Source organism: Hyla sarda, chromosome 6 (assembly GCF_029499605.1).
Source record: "Hyla sarda isolate aHylSar1 chromosome 6, aHylSar1.hap1, whole genome shotgun sequence".
In the NCBI taxonomy this organism is placed as follows: domain Eukaryota; kingdom Metazoa; phylum Chordata; class Amphibia; order Anura; family Hylidae; genus Hyla; species Hyla sarda.
Window position 1 is genome coordinate 288,094,322 of NC_079194.1, and position 16,017 is coordinate 288,110,338.

Genomic DNA, 16,017 nt, shown 5'->3' on the forward strand with positions numbered 1-16,017 from the left:
AATCTTCCTCAAGGAGAACCAGCGCCTCCCAAGAGATGACAATTATTTCAAGTTTGGATAAGGACTTGGATAAGTAACGTGTTATAAAACAGAATCATTCCCATTTCTGAATCTTAACCCGTTTGCCCAGTAGTGTGATCCCGTGATCCGCCCTCCCCCTACCCCCATTTGACCCCACGCCCCTTCCCGATCACAGACTGTAATATGTTATTGATTTTCAAATTTGTTTCTTCGATATCGAGTGATGGAGTGGAGTGTTAGTGTAGCATGTGGTGCGGTGTATAGCTTAGGGAACCTGTGCTGTATATTGTACTATCATGCTTTGTGCAATTGTAATTTATTGTACGACGTGTATTGACGACTGAATGACGAAAAAAGCTCTTTCAATACCTACCGAATCCTAATCCAGGGGTTGCAACCCCTGGGCATCTTGGCTTTGGCCGAGATTCCACAAGTATATGGCTCCTTGGCTGACAAGGTTGAAGCCAGGGGCATTTGTGGCCCCTTAGTAGCTTAAGTGAAAAGGAGCATCGAACCTGGATCCTTGCAGGTGCCTTTTGGCCCGGGGGTGAAGGGTAGGTTTGTTGGGGGGCCTCTCCTGTTAGAGAAGGGTTTAGCGATAGACCGCATCCTCTGTGCACTTTTTTTTTTTTTTTTTTTTTTTTTTTTTTAGAGTGACACGTTTGCACTTTTTCCTGCACTTTGGGTAATAATAATAAAAATAAAAAACTTCTGAATCCTAACCTCACCAGTCATACATCGATAGTGTCTGATCCACCGATAAAACTGATAAGAACAGATACTACACCTGATCTTAGCCAAAAGGCCGAGACTGGTGAGGACAGGTGCTGCATGGAGGGGACAGGTATATTGGGGCGTTCCAAGGCTGGTTTTTGAAGGAATCAGCTCAATGGCTGCCCTGATGTGTCCTGCCTCCTTCGGGTCTCGCCATGAGGCTGAGAGGGTCTACAGCCTAGGTACTTTTGTGTCTCGGGGAGAGGTGCCGAAACTCACTGAGAGGATGGGCTCACTTGCACCATATCTCTACACCTTGTGGCACTCATCTCTTGATTCCCGGCCTTCCGGATAGGATCAGATAATTTTTTTTTATAGATCCGGCCGAATGTCTGTGCAGTAAACCTGCACACATTCACTTATTTATTTTTGTTCACTGTGTCACTTTTTGCGTGTTGTGTCTCCACACGATTTGTTAGGATGCGGTAGCCCTTCTGGGTGTCCCTCCTGGCAGTCTAGGGGAGGTGTGTGTGGCCCTCAGGTTCCGCACCTAGCTGCAAAAACCCCGGGTACTCCTGCATGGGCAGGGTACCGACCGTTTACGGCTCTGCAGGCAGATACCTTGGCTAACGCCAAGGGGGATGTCGGTAGCATTTACGGTCCCTTAGTAGCTTCGTTGAAAAGGGACATCGAACCTGGAACCTTGCAGGTATCTCTTGGTCCAGAGGCGAAGGGTAAGGTTTGTTGGGGGGCCTCTCTCCTGTCAGAGAAGGGCTTGCGATAGACCGCATCCTCTGTGCACGTTTTTTTTAGTGTGACACATTTTAGACATTTTCTTGCACTTTGGGTGATTCGAGAGCAAGTTCCTCGGCTCTTACATAACTTCTGAATCCTAACCTTTTTTTGTTATTTAAAATACAGAGAATTCAGTAAGTTAACCTCAACCATATACCGCTAAGCAGACCAATAAACCCTATATATATATATGAGAAAAAACAATACATTACACAGTACAGCACACAACATGTATTGTAAACTACTAGGGTATAACAATTTCACTCTATATAAAGAGGTTCCTGGTAGCCATATTCACTGGAATCCATTGCGTATTGTGCAGCGCTAACAATCTAGGGGGGGAAAGGTACTGTTTTGCAATAGACTTCATAGGGTTTTTTTCCTGTATCTATCACACGGTACCTGGTCTTGGCATTTGGGACATATCCACATGCCCTTGGGAATGGATTTCAGAGGAGGCTCCAAACAGTCCAGGTGGTATACACGTGAACATGTGTCGCACATCAGTAACTGTCCGCTCTTTCTGCAGACGCTGCAAAAATCCTCATGGATATCAGCCTGTAGGGGGTCACAGGAGAGAGGAGGCGGGGTAAAAAAGGGGTCAGCCTAAAAAAAAAAAAAACTGACAAGCGCCCTTCCTCACTAATCTCTTAGAGAAATGTTACTCAAAAGGGAAGAGACGCACTGCTATGGACAGCAAAGCAATGCTGGAAAAAAAACTTGTAGAGGAGACAAGGAAAGTGCGGAAAAACAGAAAAGCCATGGGCAGAGTGTCAGTAGTGACTGTAGTTTCCACCATCAGAACCAGAAAAAGAAACTCTGATTTACTGCATGTCAGAATATAATGAAAAGACCAAATTATCTATGTATTAAAAATGTGGTATCAGAAGGCTAGTAGTGCAGTTTTAGTATGAGAGTGTTAGTTTAATACAGTGTTATCAAACCAGGCTGCCTCTAGCTGTTGCAAAACTACAACTCCCAGCATGCCCGGACAGCCGAAGGCTGTCCGGGCATGCTGGGAGTTGTAGTTTTGCAACAGCTGGAGGTACCCTCGTTGGGAAACACTGGTTTAATATGAACTATTCAACTATTTCTGTATTATTCAGCCTTTCAGCTTCATATAATGAAAGGACATTTAGATGCATCTCTATGGGTATCTGGGAGAGAAAAGTCTTCTTTAGAAGATGAAGCAGCTGTTTTCTCCCCAGTAAAAATCTTCCACAGATTCCAGAAAGAATTGCACTTTATTCATGTGAACTCAAGTCAATATATAAGAAAAGTCCTAATCTTTTCATAGAATGGAACAATGCTGCAGTACCGTGCCCTGCTGCTTCAGAAATGGAACTGTGACTGCAAGTATGAATGAACTTGCAGGGTGGGAAAAAAAAAAACGTCAGAGGCTGCAGCTCTTGCGCCAGTACGGCGGAATTTCTTGGATGGACACTACCCAGATAGCGGGCACTGTCAGAATATGCCAGCGCTAGGACCCCTAAGGATTGTGCTGTCTACAAAGACGGCAATGCATTTCCAAGCAGATTCCACAGAACGGATAGACAAGTCTATTCTTTCTGCGATCTGGATTTCAGCAGCAGAAACGTTGGCCATTGAATTTCCCCCCATGTGCACAGTGCAGCAGAATCCCATTGAAATATATGGGACTCTGCTACAGCGGAATGTCCCTGCAGATTTCTTTTTGCGGACATTCCACCATGTGAACATGTCCTAATATGGATTTTAAAGGCTGCATAATAGATTTTAAGTAATTAGGTCTCCCACTAAAAGCTGAGATGGGACACCCCTGTGGCCAAGCCCTGCTTCAACATCCTGTCTCAGAAGCAGTGAAAAGCCTAGTCTTAGGGTGCGTTCACACTGGGGAATCTCCGCACGCTGAATTCCGTCTGGCGGCCGCCACCAAAAATACTTCGGTGCTATGGCCACGGGGCACTGAGCCGTCACCATTGACGGCTATGCAGTGCTCGCGGAATCCACGCAAAGAATGAACATGTTCTTTCTTCGCGCGAAACAATGCCGCCGCTGAAATTCCGCAGTGTGAACGGGTCTTGCGGAGACCCATTCACACTAATGTTAAGTTCACACCGCGTAAATCCGCTCGTGGAATTCTGTAGTGTTAATGTACCCTTAGGCTTATTTCGCACTACAGGTATCATCCTGCTTTTTTACTGCTGCTATTTTACAATAACAGATGAAAAAAACAAAAAACGGATGCAATAACTGGTAATAACGGATGATAACTGATGGCCATCCTCCATTGTTTTTAATGGTTTTTTTTTCTTTAAAAAAAACTGATATTGTTCATCCGTTATCTGTTATTACCGGTTACATCTGCTTTTTTTTTTTTATGAAGTTTTTAACCCTTTTTTTGTAAAGCTGTACTGAGCATGCTCAGGACAAAAAACGGATGTTAAAAAACCTGACAATAACTGATGAGAACCAATGTTTTTTTTTTGAACATCCAGTTCCCATAGACTTCAATGTAAAATTTTTCACCTTTTTTTTGGCCGGACCAAAAATTAGTGAATGCACCATCTTTTGTGCCAGCAAAAATAACTGACATTAGTAAAAACGGACATTCCTGATGTAAAAGGATGTTCAAAAAACCCCATAGACATGAATGGGATTTTTTGACGGCCGTTTTCAAGGACTTTTTGCCGGGAGTAATAATGGAGGTTTTTACAGGATGATACCTGTAGTGTGAAAGGGGCCTTTAGGGGAATGGAGCGAGCTGCAACGGGAGCTGCGAGGACTGGGGTAGGCGACTCTGCAGCATCAAATCAGCACTGCATACAGTATGTGTGAATGTACCCTTATACTGACAGACTCATTCAAGCTTCCAGATCTGCGTTTGGAAGTTCACGGAGTACAAAATTACTTCCAAATGCTTCAACAATTTAAGGACACCTGCAATGTTCATAGTCCTGAGTAGAGATGAGCGAATTTACAGTAAATTCGATTCGTCACGAACTTCTCGGCTCGGTAGTTGATGACTTTTCCTGCATAAATTAGTTCAGCTTTCAGGTGCTCCGGTGGGCTGGAAAAGGTGGATACAGTCCTAGGAAAGAGTCTCCTAGGACTGTATCCACCTTTTCCAGCCCACCGGAGCACCGGAAAGCTGAACTAATTTATGCAGGATAAGTCATCAACTGCCGAGCCGAGAAGTTCGTGAAGAATCGAATTTACTGTAAATTCGCTCATCTCTAGTCCTGAGGAAAGTGGTATTTCCAGACTGAAAATTGGAATAAAATTAATTTATGAAAGGGGGTGCCCAATTTCTCGGCCCCTGACTGATTCAGCACCATAGTTACTTTAGTTTCCCTGCACAAAGGCAGACCCTGGCCAACTTCAGCAATGCTCCATTCAAGTGAAAAGTATTCCCTGCACAGCCAGGTGGGGTAGATTCTGTGCAGGAAAAATAAAACTGCAGCCCCTTTATTCTCAGGATGTTTGGGGGTCCCAGAGACTATCCCAAATCAATCATTAAGTGGCATGCCATCACTTTATAAAGATAGGGATACCCCTTTAAAGAATCACTGTCATTTGGAAAAACCTTTGACACGTTGTCCAGACATGTAGAAAGTTTTGATCACACCTGGTCTCAGGCCTGATACCCGCCGACATTGCGATTTATAACACTGTGAGGTAGCCCTCCTCATTCCCCAGCAGGTTTCTCGGTCTGACTCCGGGGCGTGAGATGCACGCTACTGCACACAAACCCGACTGTGCCTCGCGATTGCAGCGGTACAATCTAAACTTCGGACCTGTCTGGACAACATGACAAAAGTTTTTCAAAATGACAGTGACGCTTTAAATTAAATAGTGAAATATTATTATCTATTTAATTTTTATTTATTTATTTTTTGGGGAGGCGGGGCAGGGTGTTGGTCGATGGCAAAAATAATAAATATAAATATTAGAAGAAAAAATAAGTTGTCTTTTTGTACTAAAAAATGCTATAAAGTATATGAAGGAGGCCTACCGCTTACATGGTGTATAAAGAAGAGTCTGGAAACCACACCAAGGTGAATGGTTGATTAAACATTTACAACACAGAAGGTTAGATGTCAGATTAATAAAACAACAAAAACAAAAAACGCCACATACCCGTCTAAGAAGAAATACCAGAGAAAGAAACTACTGAAGAGAAAGCACTACACGGGAATCAACTAAACTCCTACAGGAACCAGTAATCAAAATGACAAGTTATTTAAAGGGGTAGTGTAGTGCTAAGTATTTCTACTCCATTGTGCACGGGCTGCAAAAAAAATAAAATAATAATAATAATAATAATAATAAAAAAAAAAGAAAAAATGAAAAACTTTAACTCAACTTCCTGCGTTCCCCCGTAGCGGCGCTACAGCTGTTCGGTCCTACGGACCGAACAGCTGTAGCGCCGCTACGGGGGAACGCAGGAAGGTGAATTCAAGTTTTTTTTTTTTTTTTGCAGCCGGGCACAACGGAGTAGAAATACTTTGCACCACATTACTCTTTTAATACAAATTGAAAGGAAGTGTTAGACCAGCTAAACAGCCTGACCAGAGAAGAGTCACAGAAGAGGAGCCATCACATTGCAGACAACAGAATCAGCAGACAGGTTAATGACAACTACAACACAGTTATCCAACCAGTGCAAAAAGTGCCCCGTGTGTGCGCTGAAGATACAAGCAAATCAGGAAAGGACCACCCACCTTCACATACAAATCCCTGGAAAGGTTACATACCATTTAAAAAGATTGGGCACTTTTTTTTTTTTACTATAGTATATAAGAAAATATTATTTTATGTGTCTGTCTACACTGGTAATATTTCCAAATTAGAGCCCTGCATTGGGTGCAGACGGGAGTGGGTGATCAGGTGCTATGCCTGTGGGTCCCGCAAATCCTGCACCCCAGACCCAGCCTCTGACAAGCTGCAAATTTAGAGACACCAATGATTTAAAGTGGCCACAGCACCAGCAGCCTGTTTAGGATCTGCAGAATGAGCCGCAGAAGCTGTCGGGACTGAATTTTTATTCCCCCCACCTCCTCTTCCCTCTACCACCGATCCTTTTGCTGTCACCTGTCCTGTATCCTCTGGTCGTCTCTGGCAGGCTCGGGTGAAGGGTCATGGCGGGTCCGACGCACACTGATGTGCTTTCTCTCCACGGCATGATGTCAGAGGAGTCACTTGTCAGTGCAGCGCACAGGACAAATAACAGCAAGAGGACCAGAGGGGAAGAGGAGGTAGGTGGGGGAACTAAAATGGAATTGGGGCGGGGCGTTGTTGGGAAGATTAAAAGGGGAACGCTGGTGGAAACAAGTGGAAAACAAATGTTTTCAAATAAACTGGTGCCAGAAAGTTAAACAGATTTGTAAATTACTTCTATTTCAAAATCTGAAGCCTTCCAGTACTTATCAGCTGCTGTATGCTCCAGAGGAAGTTCTTTTCTTTTTGAATTTCTTTTCAGTATGACCACAGTGCTCTTTGCTGACACCTCTGTCCGTGTCAGGAACTTTCCAGAGTAGGAACAAATCCCCATAGCAAACATATGCTGCTCTAGACAGTTCCTGACATGGACAGAGGTGTCAGCAGAGAGCACTGTGGTCAGACTGGAAAGAACATCACAAATTTCTCTGAAGTATATCTGGAGAATACAGCAGCTGATAAGTACTACAGGGGGTTAAGATTTTTTAAGAAGTAATTTACAAATCTGTTTAATTTTATGGCACCAGTTGATTTGAAAACATTTTTCTTCCCACCGGAGTTCCCCTTTAAAATGGCACACTGGGGGTATTGAGGGGGTTAAAATGGCACAGGGGGGTAGGGTGAGGGAAATAAGAATGGCACAGGGGGTTGGGTGGGGGAAATAAGAATGGCACAGGGGGGTAGGGTGTGGGAAATAAGAATGGCACAGGGGGGTAGGGTGGGGGAAATAAGAATGGCACAGTGGGTAGGGTGGGGGAAATAAGAATGGCACAGGGGGTAGGGTGGGGGAAATAAGAATGGCACAGGGGGTAGGGTGGGGGAAATAAGAATGGCACAGGGGGGTAGGGTGGGGGAAATAAGAATGGCACAGTGGGTAGGGTGGGGGAAATAAGAATGGCACAGGGGGTAGGGTGGGGGAAATAAGAATGGCACAGGGGGTAGGGTGGGGGAAATAAGAATGGCACAGTGGGTAGGGTGGGGGAAATAAGAATGGCACAGGGGGTAGGATGGGGGAAATAAGAATGGCACAGGGGGTAGGGTGGGGGAAATAAGAATGGCACAGGGGGTAGGGTGGGGGAAATAAGAATGGCACAGGGGGTAGGATGGGGGAAATAAGAATGGCACAGGGGGTAGGGTGGGGGAAATAAGAATGGCACAGGGGGTAGGGTGGGGGAAATAAGAATGGCACAGGGGGTAGGGTGGGGGAAATAAGAATGGCACAGGGGTGAATTTAGCGGTAGTGGGCAGGGTTGGACACACATGTTAGGAGTGGCCGGGATCAAACACATATGTTGCAGGAGTAGGCAGGAGAGGAACACACCTTGTGGGAGCTGTCAGGAATGGTCAAAAATGCAGCGGAAGGGGGATTAAAAAAAAATAACAGTCCTGCACAGGGCTCTATCCCAAACAACAGAAACTGCATGGAAGGTTTGCCTTACTGTCCACCAGTGTGCTGTAAGCAGCCACATTCTTCACTACAAATCCAATGCGTCTCCATGAGCTCAGTATGGGTCCATAGAATTCTATGGGTACTGTATTTATAGTCCATATAAAAATGATGCAAACTACGGGAATGTGCATGGGGCCCAAGGAAGGAGCATAATAAGGTCGCCTGTATTACAGCTACAAAAACCAGACATGTATTCATTCATGTGAAACAAGCCCACCTTCGGTCCAATGACCATAATTTGCATCCATGCCGGTCAAAATTACTCAGTCTATAAGGTTTAGATCATGAGGGTCCGACGACCACTGGTATCTCCATCACAGCACGAAGCGGCACCCGAACCCTGCGATTTCTGGCTCTCCCAGTGGTTTGACACCCCCGCAATCTAAAACATATCCCTTATCCTCTGTATAGGAGGTCCTTTTTACTACATCCCAGTACTCCTGTGAATTCATGTAAAGTATCAGGTGGTGTGCACAAGGATTGGTTCCCAGGATCTCCCCTCAGGCGTCACATGTATATGCACACTTTTTCTATATGGTCGTCCCACAATTAAATATTAGATTTCTCAAAACATAAGCTAGCTTTTGAATAAATTTATTAAAAACTAAAACAATCCCTTCAAGGACAAAAAGATTAGACAAAACTAAAGAGAAGAAAGTGCCTAAGATAGATGTTAGATGGCATAGGGCGGCCAAAATGTTATGACGAATAGACTAAGCTGAATAGAGTTACAGAACAAAAAGAAAAGTAGTATTAAAAGAGAGCATCGCGCAGGCAGCACAAATGTTACCACACGGAGATTAGTAGGTTCAGTGATATCAATATCTGCTTATTGACTGGTGTATACAGAGAGGAAAATTGCAGAAAAAGTCAATTGAAAGTAATGTAAAGAAAAGCAAAGAGAAGGAAGATAGGCCGCTGGGTCACATAGCAGAAAACCACGTCCTGTCTGTCTGGATTATTATATTGAATAATACACACAATTTGCACATAACATGTGTAATACATAGCTGTACATCCATTTTTTTCCATACTTTCTGTATCAAGTCCTCCTGGTTTTCAAGATCTATGCTTGCTGTCATGTAATAGGAATCTGTCCTGGCCACGTGATGGACACACAAGTGCAGTTATCAGAGCTGTGTCCCCATTCACTCGACCAGGACAGATATTTTAAAGTTGCTATTGAAGGAGAAAAAGCAAAGATTAGAAAAAAAACAGGAATTATTGCAAAAAGTATATGGAAAACTTTTCATTACACAATAGACAACTTCTATGGCTAAACTGGAATACCGACCACGACAAGTACATGGTACCAACTGAAAATGTCAAAAATGTCCTTTAGTCACACATACAGTATGCAGAGCACATTTAATGCACAGGATTTGAAGCTGTATTTAATCATTTGGTTTACAATGAATTCCACAGCATAAAATCTGCAGCTTTAAATCCTGCGCATCAAATATGCACAGTATACTGTAAGTGTGAATACACCCATATAGTTCATAAAAATTTCAATGTGTATGCTTAATTTTTTTCCTTTTTTAAAAACAAACCAACAGAAGATAATTGGTCAGTTCAAAAGGAATCCCTTAAGGGTCCATGCACACTACGGAATCTCCACCCAAATAAATTGCAGGCAGAGATCCTAAAGGAGGCCGGTGCAGGGACTACTCTCGTGCATTGCCTGTCCTTATAGCTGGCAATGCATTCTGTTCAATATTCTGCCAAAAGAATGAATTCTGCAGAAATTGTGTACTGTGCAGTGGAATCCCTTTGACAGCAATAGGACTATTCTGCTACAAAATTTCCAAGCAGAATTCCGCTACAGAAAATCCGTATGGTGCATGGACCCTTAGGCTAGGTTCAGACTACGGAATCTCCGGGCAGAAAATTTCCGCCCGCAGATTCAGAGTGCGGCCAGCGGTGACTGAATCAGTCAGTGCTAGGACCGCGCGGACACTGCAGTCTCCAATAGACTGCAATGTGTTCAGCGCGGATTTCCACCTGAAGGAAGAGCAACGCCTTTCTTCAGCCGGAAATTTCCAAGCTGATTTTCCATTGACAAATTCTGCTTCACAAATTCCGAAGTGTGAATTTGTGAACGGAAAACCATTCACTACACTATACATTTTAGCAAGTGGAATTTTCGCCTGCAATTTCAAAGCGAAATTGCAGGCAGAAATTCCGTAGTCTGAACCTAGCCTTATAGTTTTACTAGACGTGGTGTCAGTCTCATTCCTAAACTGTTCTGGTATTGCAGCTTGGATATTAACTTTAAAGAGGCTTCCGCATCTCCAATAGTTATCCCCTATCCCAGTGGTGTGTCTTCAGCTGTTGCAAAACTACAACTGCAGGCATGCCTTTGGCTGTCTGGGAGTTGTAGCTTTGCAACAGCTGGAGGTACACTGGTTGGGAAACACTGCCCTGTCTATAGAATAGAGGATAACCAAGTTGATTGACGGGGGTCTCACAACTGCGTGTGTGGCCAGTGTTTAATTTTCTCTATAGCGTCTCAGCAGACGGAGCCCCACTGATCAGCTTGTGGTTAGGGGATATACTTTGGAAATATGAACACCCCTTTAACTCTACCTGCCATCCTCTTTCAGTCCATTACAGTTTAATGTGGTTTTTGGTTTTGTGTTCGTTAAAAAAATCACCTACAGGCTGGGACAGCATTAAAAACACAAAAAACAACCTTTACTCATTCCGCTCCAGTGTCTTCACTCCAATCAATGGCCTCAGTGGTCACTTGCCAAACAATCAGGATGAGACCAGTGATTGGCTGTAGTAGCACATGCCCAATGCAGTGTCATGGCGGAACTTCTAGCACGAGGGACATTAGGCTTGCAGTAACGCCAAAATAACAGGGAATTTACGAGCAAAGGTGTTTTTTTGTTGCCTGTGGCATATTTTTTTCACTTCCAGAAAACCCCTTTATTGTTATTATGGTTTGCACAGTCTGTCAACAATATGTCTTGAAGTGTAAAAAATGGTAAAGGAACACTGAACATAGAAAATGAGGGAAAAAAATATTAATAAAAAATCCCAACTTCTTCTTTTAATCATTTCCGTATATTCTATTTTGCCTAGTATGCTAATTGAAACAGAAAAAATTAATAAATAAAAGAAATCTTCTCTTTGCATGACAGGAACCATTAGCCATGATCCTCATCCCCTCTGTCCTATCTGTAGTAGAACAAACACTGAAGATCTAAGGCCTTGTTCACATCAGCGTTAGGAGCTCCATTCGCTGATTACATAAAAATGAAGGGACTTTAGTGGAGGAAAAAAAAAAATCCTGTAGACCAAGTTTTTTTATTCTCTAAAATCCTACAAAGTATTGGACATCTAACAAAAAACCCGATGGACCCCAAAGTCAATGCGACCTTTTGGGATCAGTTGGTAGGATCTAAGGAAGGGGGACACTATTTTTTATCGCCTATAAAATAGTCCTCGCAGAAAAGCAGCCCCCACCACCTTCAAAGAGGAGCGGGAGTTACAGCTGAGATTACCGGCTGAGATTGGAATCCTGTGGACAGGGGTTCAAGGGGTAGTCCAGTGGTGAAAAACGTATCTCCTATACTAAGGATAGGGGATAAGTTTGAGATTGCGGGGGGTCCGACCACTGGGGCCCCCTGCAATCTCTCTGTACGGGGGCCAGGCTCTCCGGCCAGATAGCAGGTGTCGACCTCAGCACGAAGCGGCGGCCGACATGCCCCCTCAATACATTGAGTTGTATTGAGGGGGCGTGTCGGGGCTCCGTACAGGAGATCGCAGGGGGCCCCAGCGGTCGGACCCCCCGTGATCTCAAACTTATCCCCTATCCTTAGGATAGGGGATAAGTTGTTCACCACTGGGTCACCACTGGACTACTCCTTTAAGTTGACTTCCCCTGAGTAGCCCTTTAAGCCTGACTCTTGGCCAAAAGGAATTCCTACATTCTCTGCAATCTCCTACAATCTTGAACACTTTTGTCAAGATTATCTACTGTTGTATTGTTCATTTCTAGGTCTAGTGTTCCTTCTACATAATGTATAGCAGGCTGTAATTCATACTATATTTATGAAACCCCTGAAGACAGCTGTAAAACAAGACAGACATGTAGCTTTTAATTGTCTTACCTAAATAATGTAGCATACTAACAGCTGTATGCAAACCTAACACATATGCAGTCCCGTTAAATTCAATGACTGGGGAGTCTTGTGTTTCAATGAAACGTCCAGTGAGTTCCTCCGCAGCAAGTTTTGCCCTGCTAGTCAGACAAAATACGGGTGCTGGACCTTAACACGTGATAGCAGGGCACCTTCCATAATGAGTTACTTACGTCTGTGGAATAAGGAATAGGCAGGGGCACAGGCAGGACACTTGCAGGGAAACTATATGTGATCTGTGTCTTTTCGCTTTCAGGGGAATCAGGATGACTGGATGGAGGGGAGGTGGGTGGCAAGGCGCTCAAACCCAGGACCGTGTTGTATTTGGGAGGACGACCTATACATTCATAAACACAAACAAAAAGAACAGAAACAAAATGTGGGGGTTTACATACCTTTGGCCAGTGTTCCTCATTGGCTAGCATGAAAAAGGAATGATGCAGCAGATGAAGGAAATAATCATAGTACAGGATTACACAGGCAAAAAGGACAATAGTTATACAAAGGGGAAAAAGGCAGCAGAAAGTAAAAAACAAAAAGAAAGACGTAGTATAAAGAGAAAGCAAGGTGGGTCGGGCACCATAAAGCTCTACAGTAACAACTGCTAGCAAAATACATTATATTTCCTCCAAATCATTTGATACAGTGTCTGCTATAAGGAATGTAAAGCTCAGATTGTGGGCTGGCTGTTCAATGTCCACATACAGTATTAACCCCTTAAGGACTCAGCAATATTTCACTTTTTCACCTTTAACTTTTCCTTCTCGCCTAAGAGTAGGGCCACATGTGTCGCATTTGCTGTTGCATATTTCTATACCCATTGAAGTCAATGAGTAGCAATATCTGCTGCAGAAGAAATGCAGCAAAATACAGTATGTGTGACCTCACCCTAATAGGTATAACTCTTTATATTTTCCACCTACAGGGCCATATAAGGTTTGTTATTTGCGCCACCAATTATACTATGTAACAACCTCACTCACTTCAGCAAAAAAAGTACAGCGAAATTTTTAAAAAAAATTTCGAGGGGGATATTTTGGTTTGTTGGAGTTTCGTTTATATGAAGTGCACTTTACAATTAAAATGACATATTGGCCCTGATTTACTAAGAGTGGAGTTTTCTTCTTGGGTTTTACTTTCCTACAAGTATTTTTACACAGTATTTACTGATGTTTCCCTATGTTTTGCTTTTACAACTGCTTCGAGCTGTGGGGTTTTCCTTAAAAAAATCCACCACATTTTTTTGTGGAACAATTAGTATATATGTTGTGATTTTTTGAAAATGGCAAGGACACGCCCCCTTTCCGGCAGCCACGCTCCCTTATCCCCCAGCAGCCAACTGGAGCACAGATCACAAACACGTGGTTTCCTGTAACACTCAGAAGGGTTTTAAATATAATTGTATTATTTTATTCATTTATGTACTTTTAAATAATGCAGTTTTTTGTTTTTTTTAACCTCTTAAGGACCAGGCACGTATGAGTACGTCCCTGCGCCCTGGGTCTTAAGGACCAGGCACGTACTCATACGTCCGTGGGAATTTCGCATCCCGCCGCGCGCCGGGCGGGTTGAGAAACCGGACGCCTGCTGAAATCGTTCAGCAGGCGTCCTAGGCAAACGCCGAGGGGGGGTCCCGGGACCCGAACATGTCGGCGATCGCTGCAGATCGTCCGCGAAATCGCACGGGCGATCTGCAGTGATTCCGGTCATTCGGGTCAGTGGTGACCCGATGACCCGGAACTAGATGGTGATTGGCAGTGTACGATACACCGCCAATCACCTGCCGTTGCTGGGGAGAGGTGACAATACTGTCACCTCCCCAGCAACGCTGCTATTGGCTGGCGATCGTCCAGCCAATAGCAGTGCGGCAGAGGAGGGGTTAACGGTCCCTTCCCGCTGCTGCACCCGCTCTCTGTGTTCAGTCTGCGGGTGCAGCAGTGAGGAGATGACCGTGGATCCCCCCTCGGAGCTCCGGAGCCCCCTCACCAGCTTTAGAATAGGGACAGCGGATTGCAGGGACAGGTAGGGGTTAATAAAGTAAAAAAAAGTTTTTTAAAAGTCCCCCTCCCCCCCCCCTAATAGGTCCCCAAGGGTCCTATTAAGGTCTGATCCCTGACCCCGGGTCCTATTAGGGGTTCAGGGAGCTGCGTGCGCCATCCATTTTTTTTTTTGGCCGCCGTTTTTTTTTCTTTTAATAAATAAGAAAATCCCCCCCTGACCCCCTAATAGGTCCTCAGGGTCCTATTAGGGTCTGATCCCTTACCCCGGGTCCTATTAGGGGTTCAGGGAGCCGCATGCGCCACCCCTTTTTTTTTTTTGGGCCGCAGCTTTTTCTATTTCTGAAGTACACGTTTTAAAAGCACCAAGCACCACACACTACATACTCCCCCTCCCCCCCGCACACCCCCCCCTCCCCCTGTAGGTATAAAGCGGCCTTATTTATAACAGTATATCTAGAATATGCTTGTGTAGCCCTAGTGATATTCTTGAAGACAATTGCACTTTAAAATAAAAAGCCCTTCACTAAAAAAAAAAAAAAAAAAAAAAAAAAAAAAAAAGAAGATGCCACTCAGCAGTGTGGGTTATTGATAAGTGCTCAGTGGTGGCAGAAAAAATGACAGTAGAGGGTCCGGCCATACAGCACAGAAAAGTAGCCGCCAAAATATAGGCAAAAATTCAATAAATAGATAAACTAACAAAACAAAAAAAAAAAACGGAAATCTCCATCTCCCCTACCACCCCCCATGCTGATCAGTGATATAAAAAAAAAAAAAAAAAAAGATCATCCACCCGAAACCACCAAAAACGATGTTCAATAATAAATAAATAAAAAATGTAATAGCACCCGCCTGACCCCATTAAAAGTCACGGACCCCCTTGGCGATGTGCTGGGATGGCTGCTGTTAGATAACAGCAGCCATCCAGGCTCGATCACCTCACGGTTGGCAGCGGTGATCGGTGGCGCACTAGGACGTGCATGTACGTCCTGACCTCTAAGTCCTTGGCACCCAGGTATGTCCTGCGGAATAAGGCTATGACTGTGTTTCCCAAACAGGTAGCCTGGGCATGCTGGGAGTTTTAGTTTTGCAACAACTGAAGACTCCTTGGTTGGGAAACATTGGACTACATGTTGCATAACAATAAATAAATAAATAAAATAGAATTGCCATGCAGAGGGAAATGGCTACATGTCACTTAGGTTGCCAGGACGGGAAATAACCTTATTATATGGGTCTAACCAATGTCCAAAATTACATGTCAGGATTCCTTGGAATTTCATCCTAAATGGCATCGCCTAGTATTTTTTTCAAAATCAAACAACGGGATATTAATTTTGTCTAATTATTATTATTATTATTATTTTTTTTATAAAAGAGAGTTCTCCCACTGTACATTTGCAACACTGAGGTCTATTTTATAGTAGCATTCTTGAAATTTCCCAACGACACCTCAAAAAAATAAAGAAATAAAATGTATAATGCTATTTTTACTAATGCCAGTCCTTGGGAGTAAAATATTACAGCCTTGTCTAAGTCCTTTACTACTATTTAGGGCTGCAACGATTAATCGATGTAATCGATTAAAATCGATAACGGGATTAGTTGTCGACGAATCCAGTTATCGAATATTCGCCCGATTCGTTGTCTGCCGTCAGTGGCGGCAATGAATAAATGAAGCTGACATGTC

General features: G+C 43.8%; 1 protein-coding gene and 1 pseudogene across 8 annotated transcripts in view; both read right to left on the reverse strand.

The window, feature by feature from the left end:
* The window catches only part of PHF21A (PHD finger protein 21A), a 195,111-nt gene that overhangs the window by 23,730 nt on the left and 155,364 nt on the right, over positions 1 to 16,017 (reverse strand). For 4 of the 8 annotated variants that reach the window (XM_056527632.1, XM_056527630.1, XM_056527631.1 and 1 more), the window contains 2 exons: positions 12,504 to 12,667; positions 1,933 to 2,088 (listed from right to left, as the gene is read on the reverse strand). In XM_056527632.1, the coding sequence (XP_056383607.1) occupies positions 1,933 to 2,088; positions 12,504 to 12,667 (320 nt within the window). Of the gene's footprint in view, positions 1 to 1,932; positions 2,089 to 12,503; positions 12,668 to 12,725; positions 12,749 to 16,017 lie in introns of all 8 variants that reach the window. The other 4 variants (XM_056527634.1, XM_056527633.1, XM_056527635.1 and 1 more) reach the window with 3 other exon arrangements.
* On the reverse strand, positions 702 to 839 carry LOC130277853 (U2 spliceosomal RNA; annotated as a pseudogene).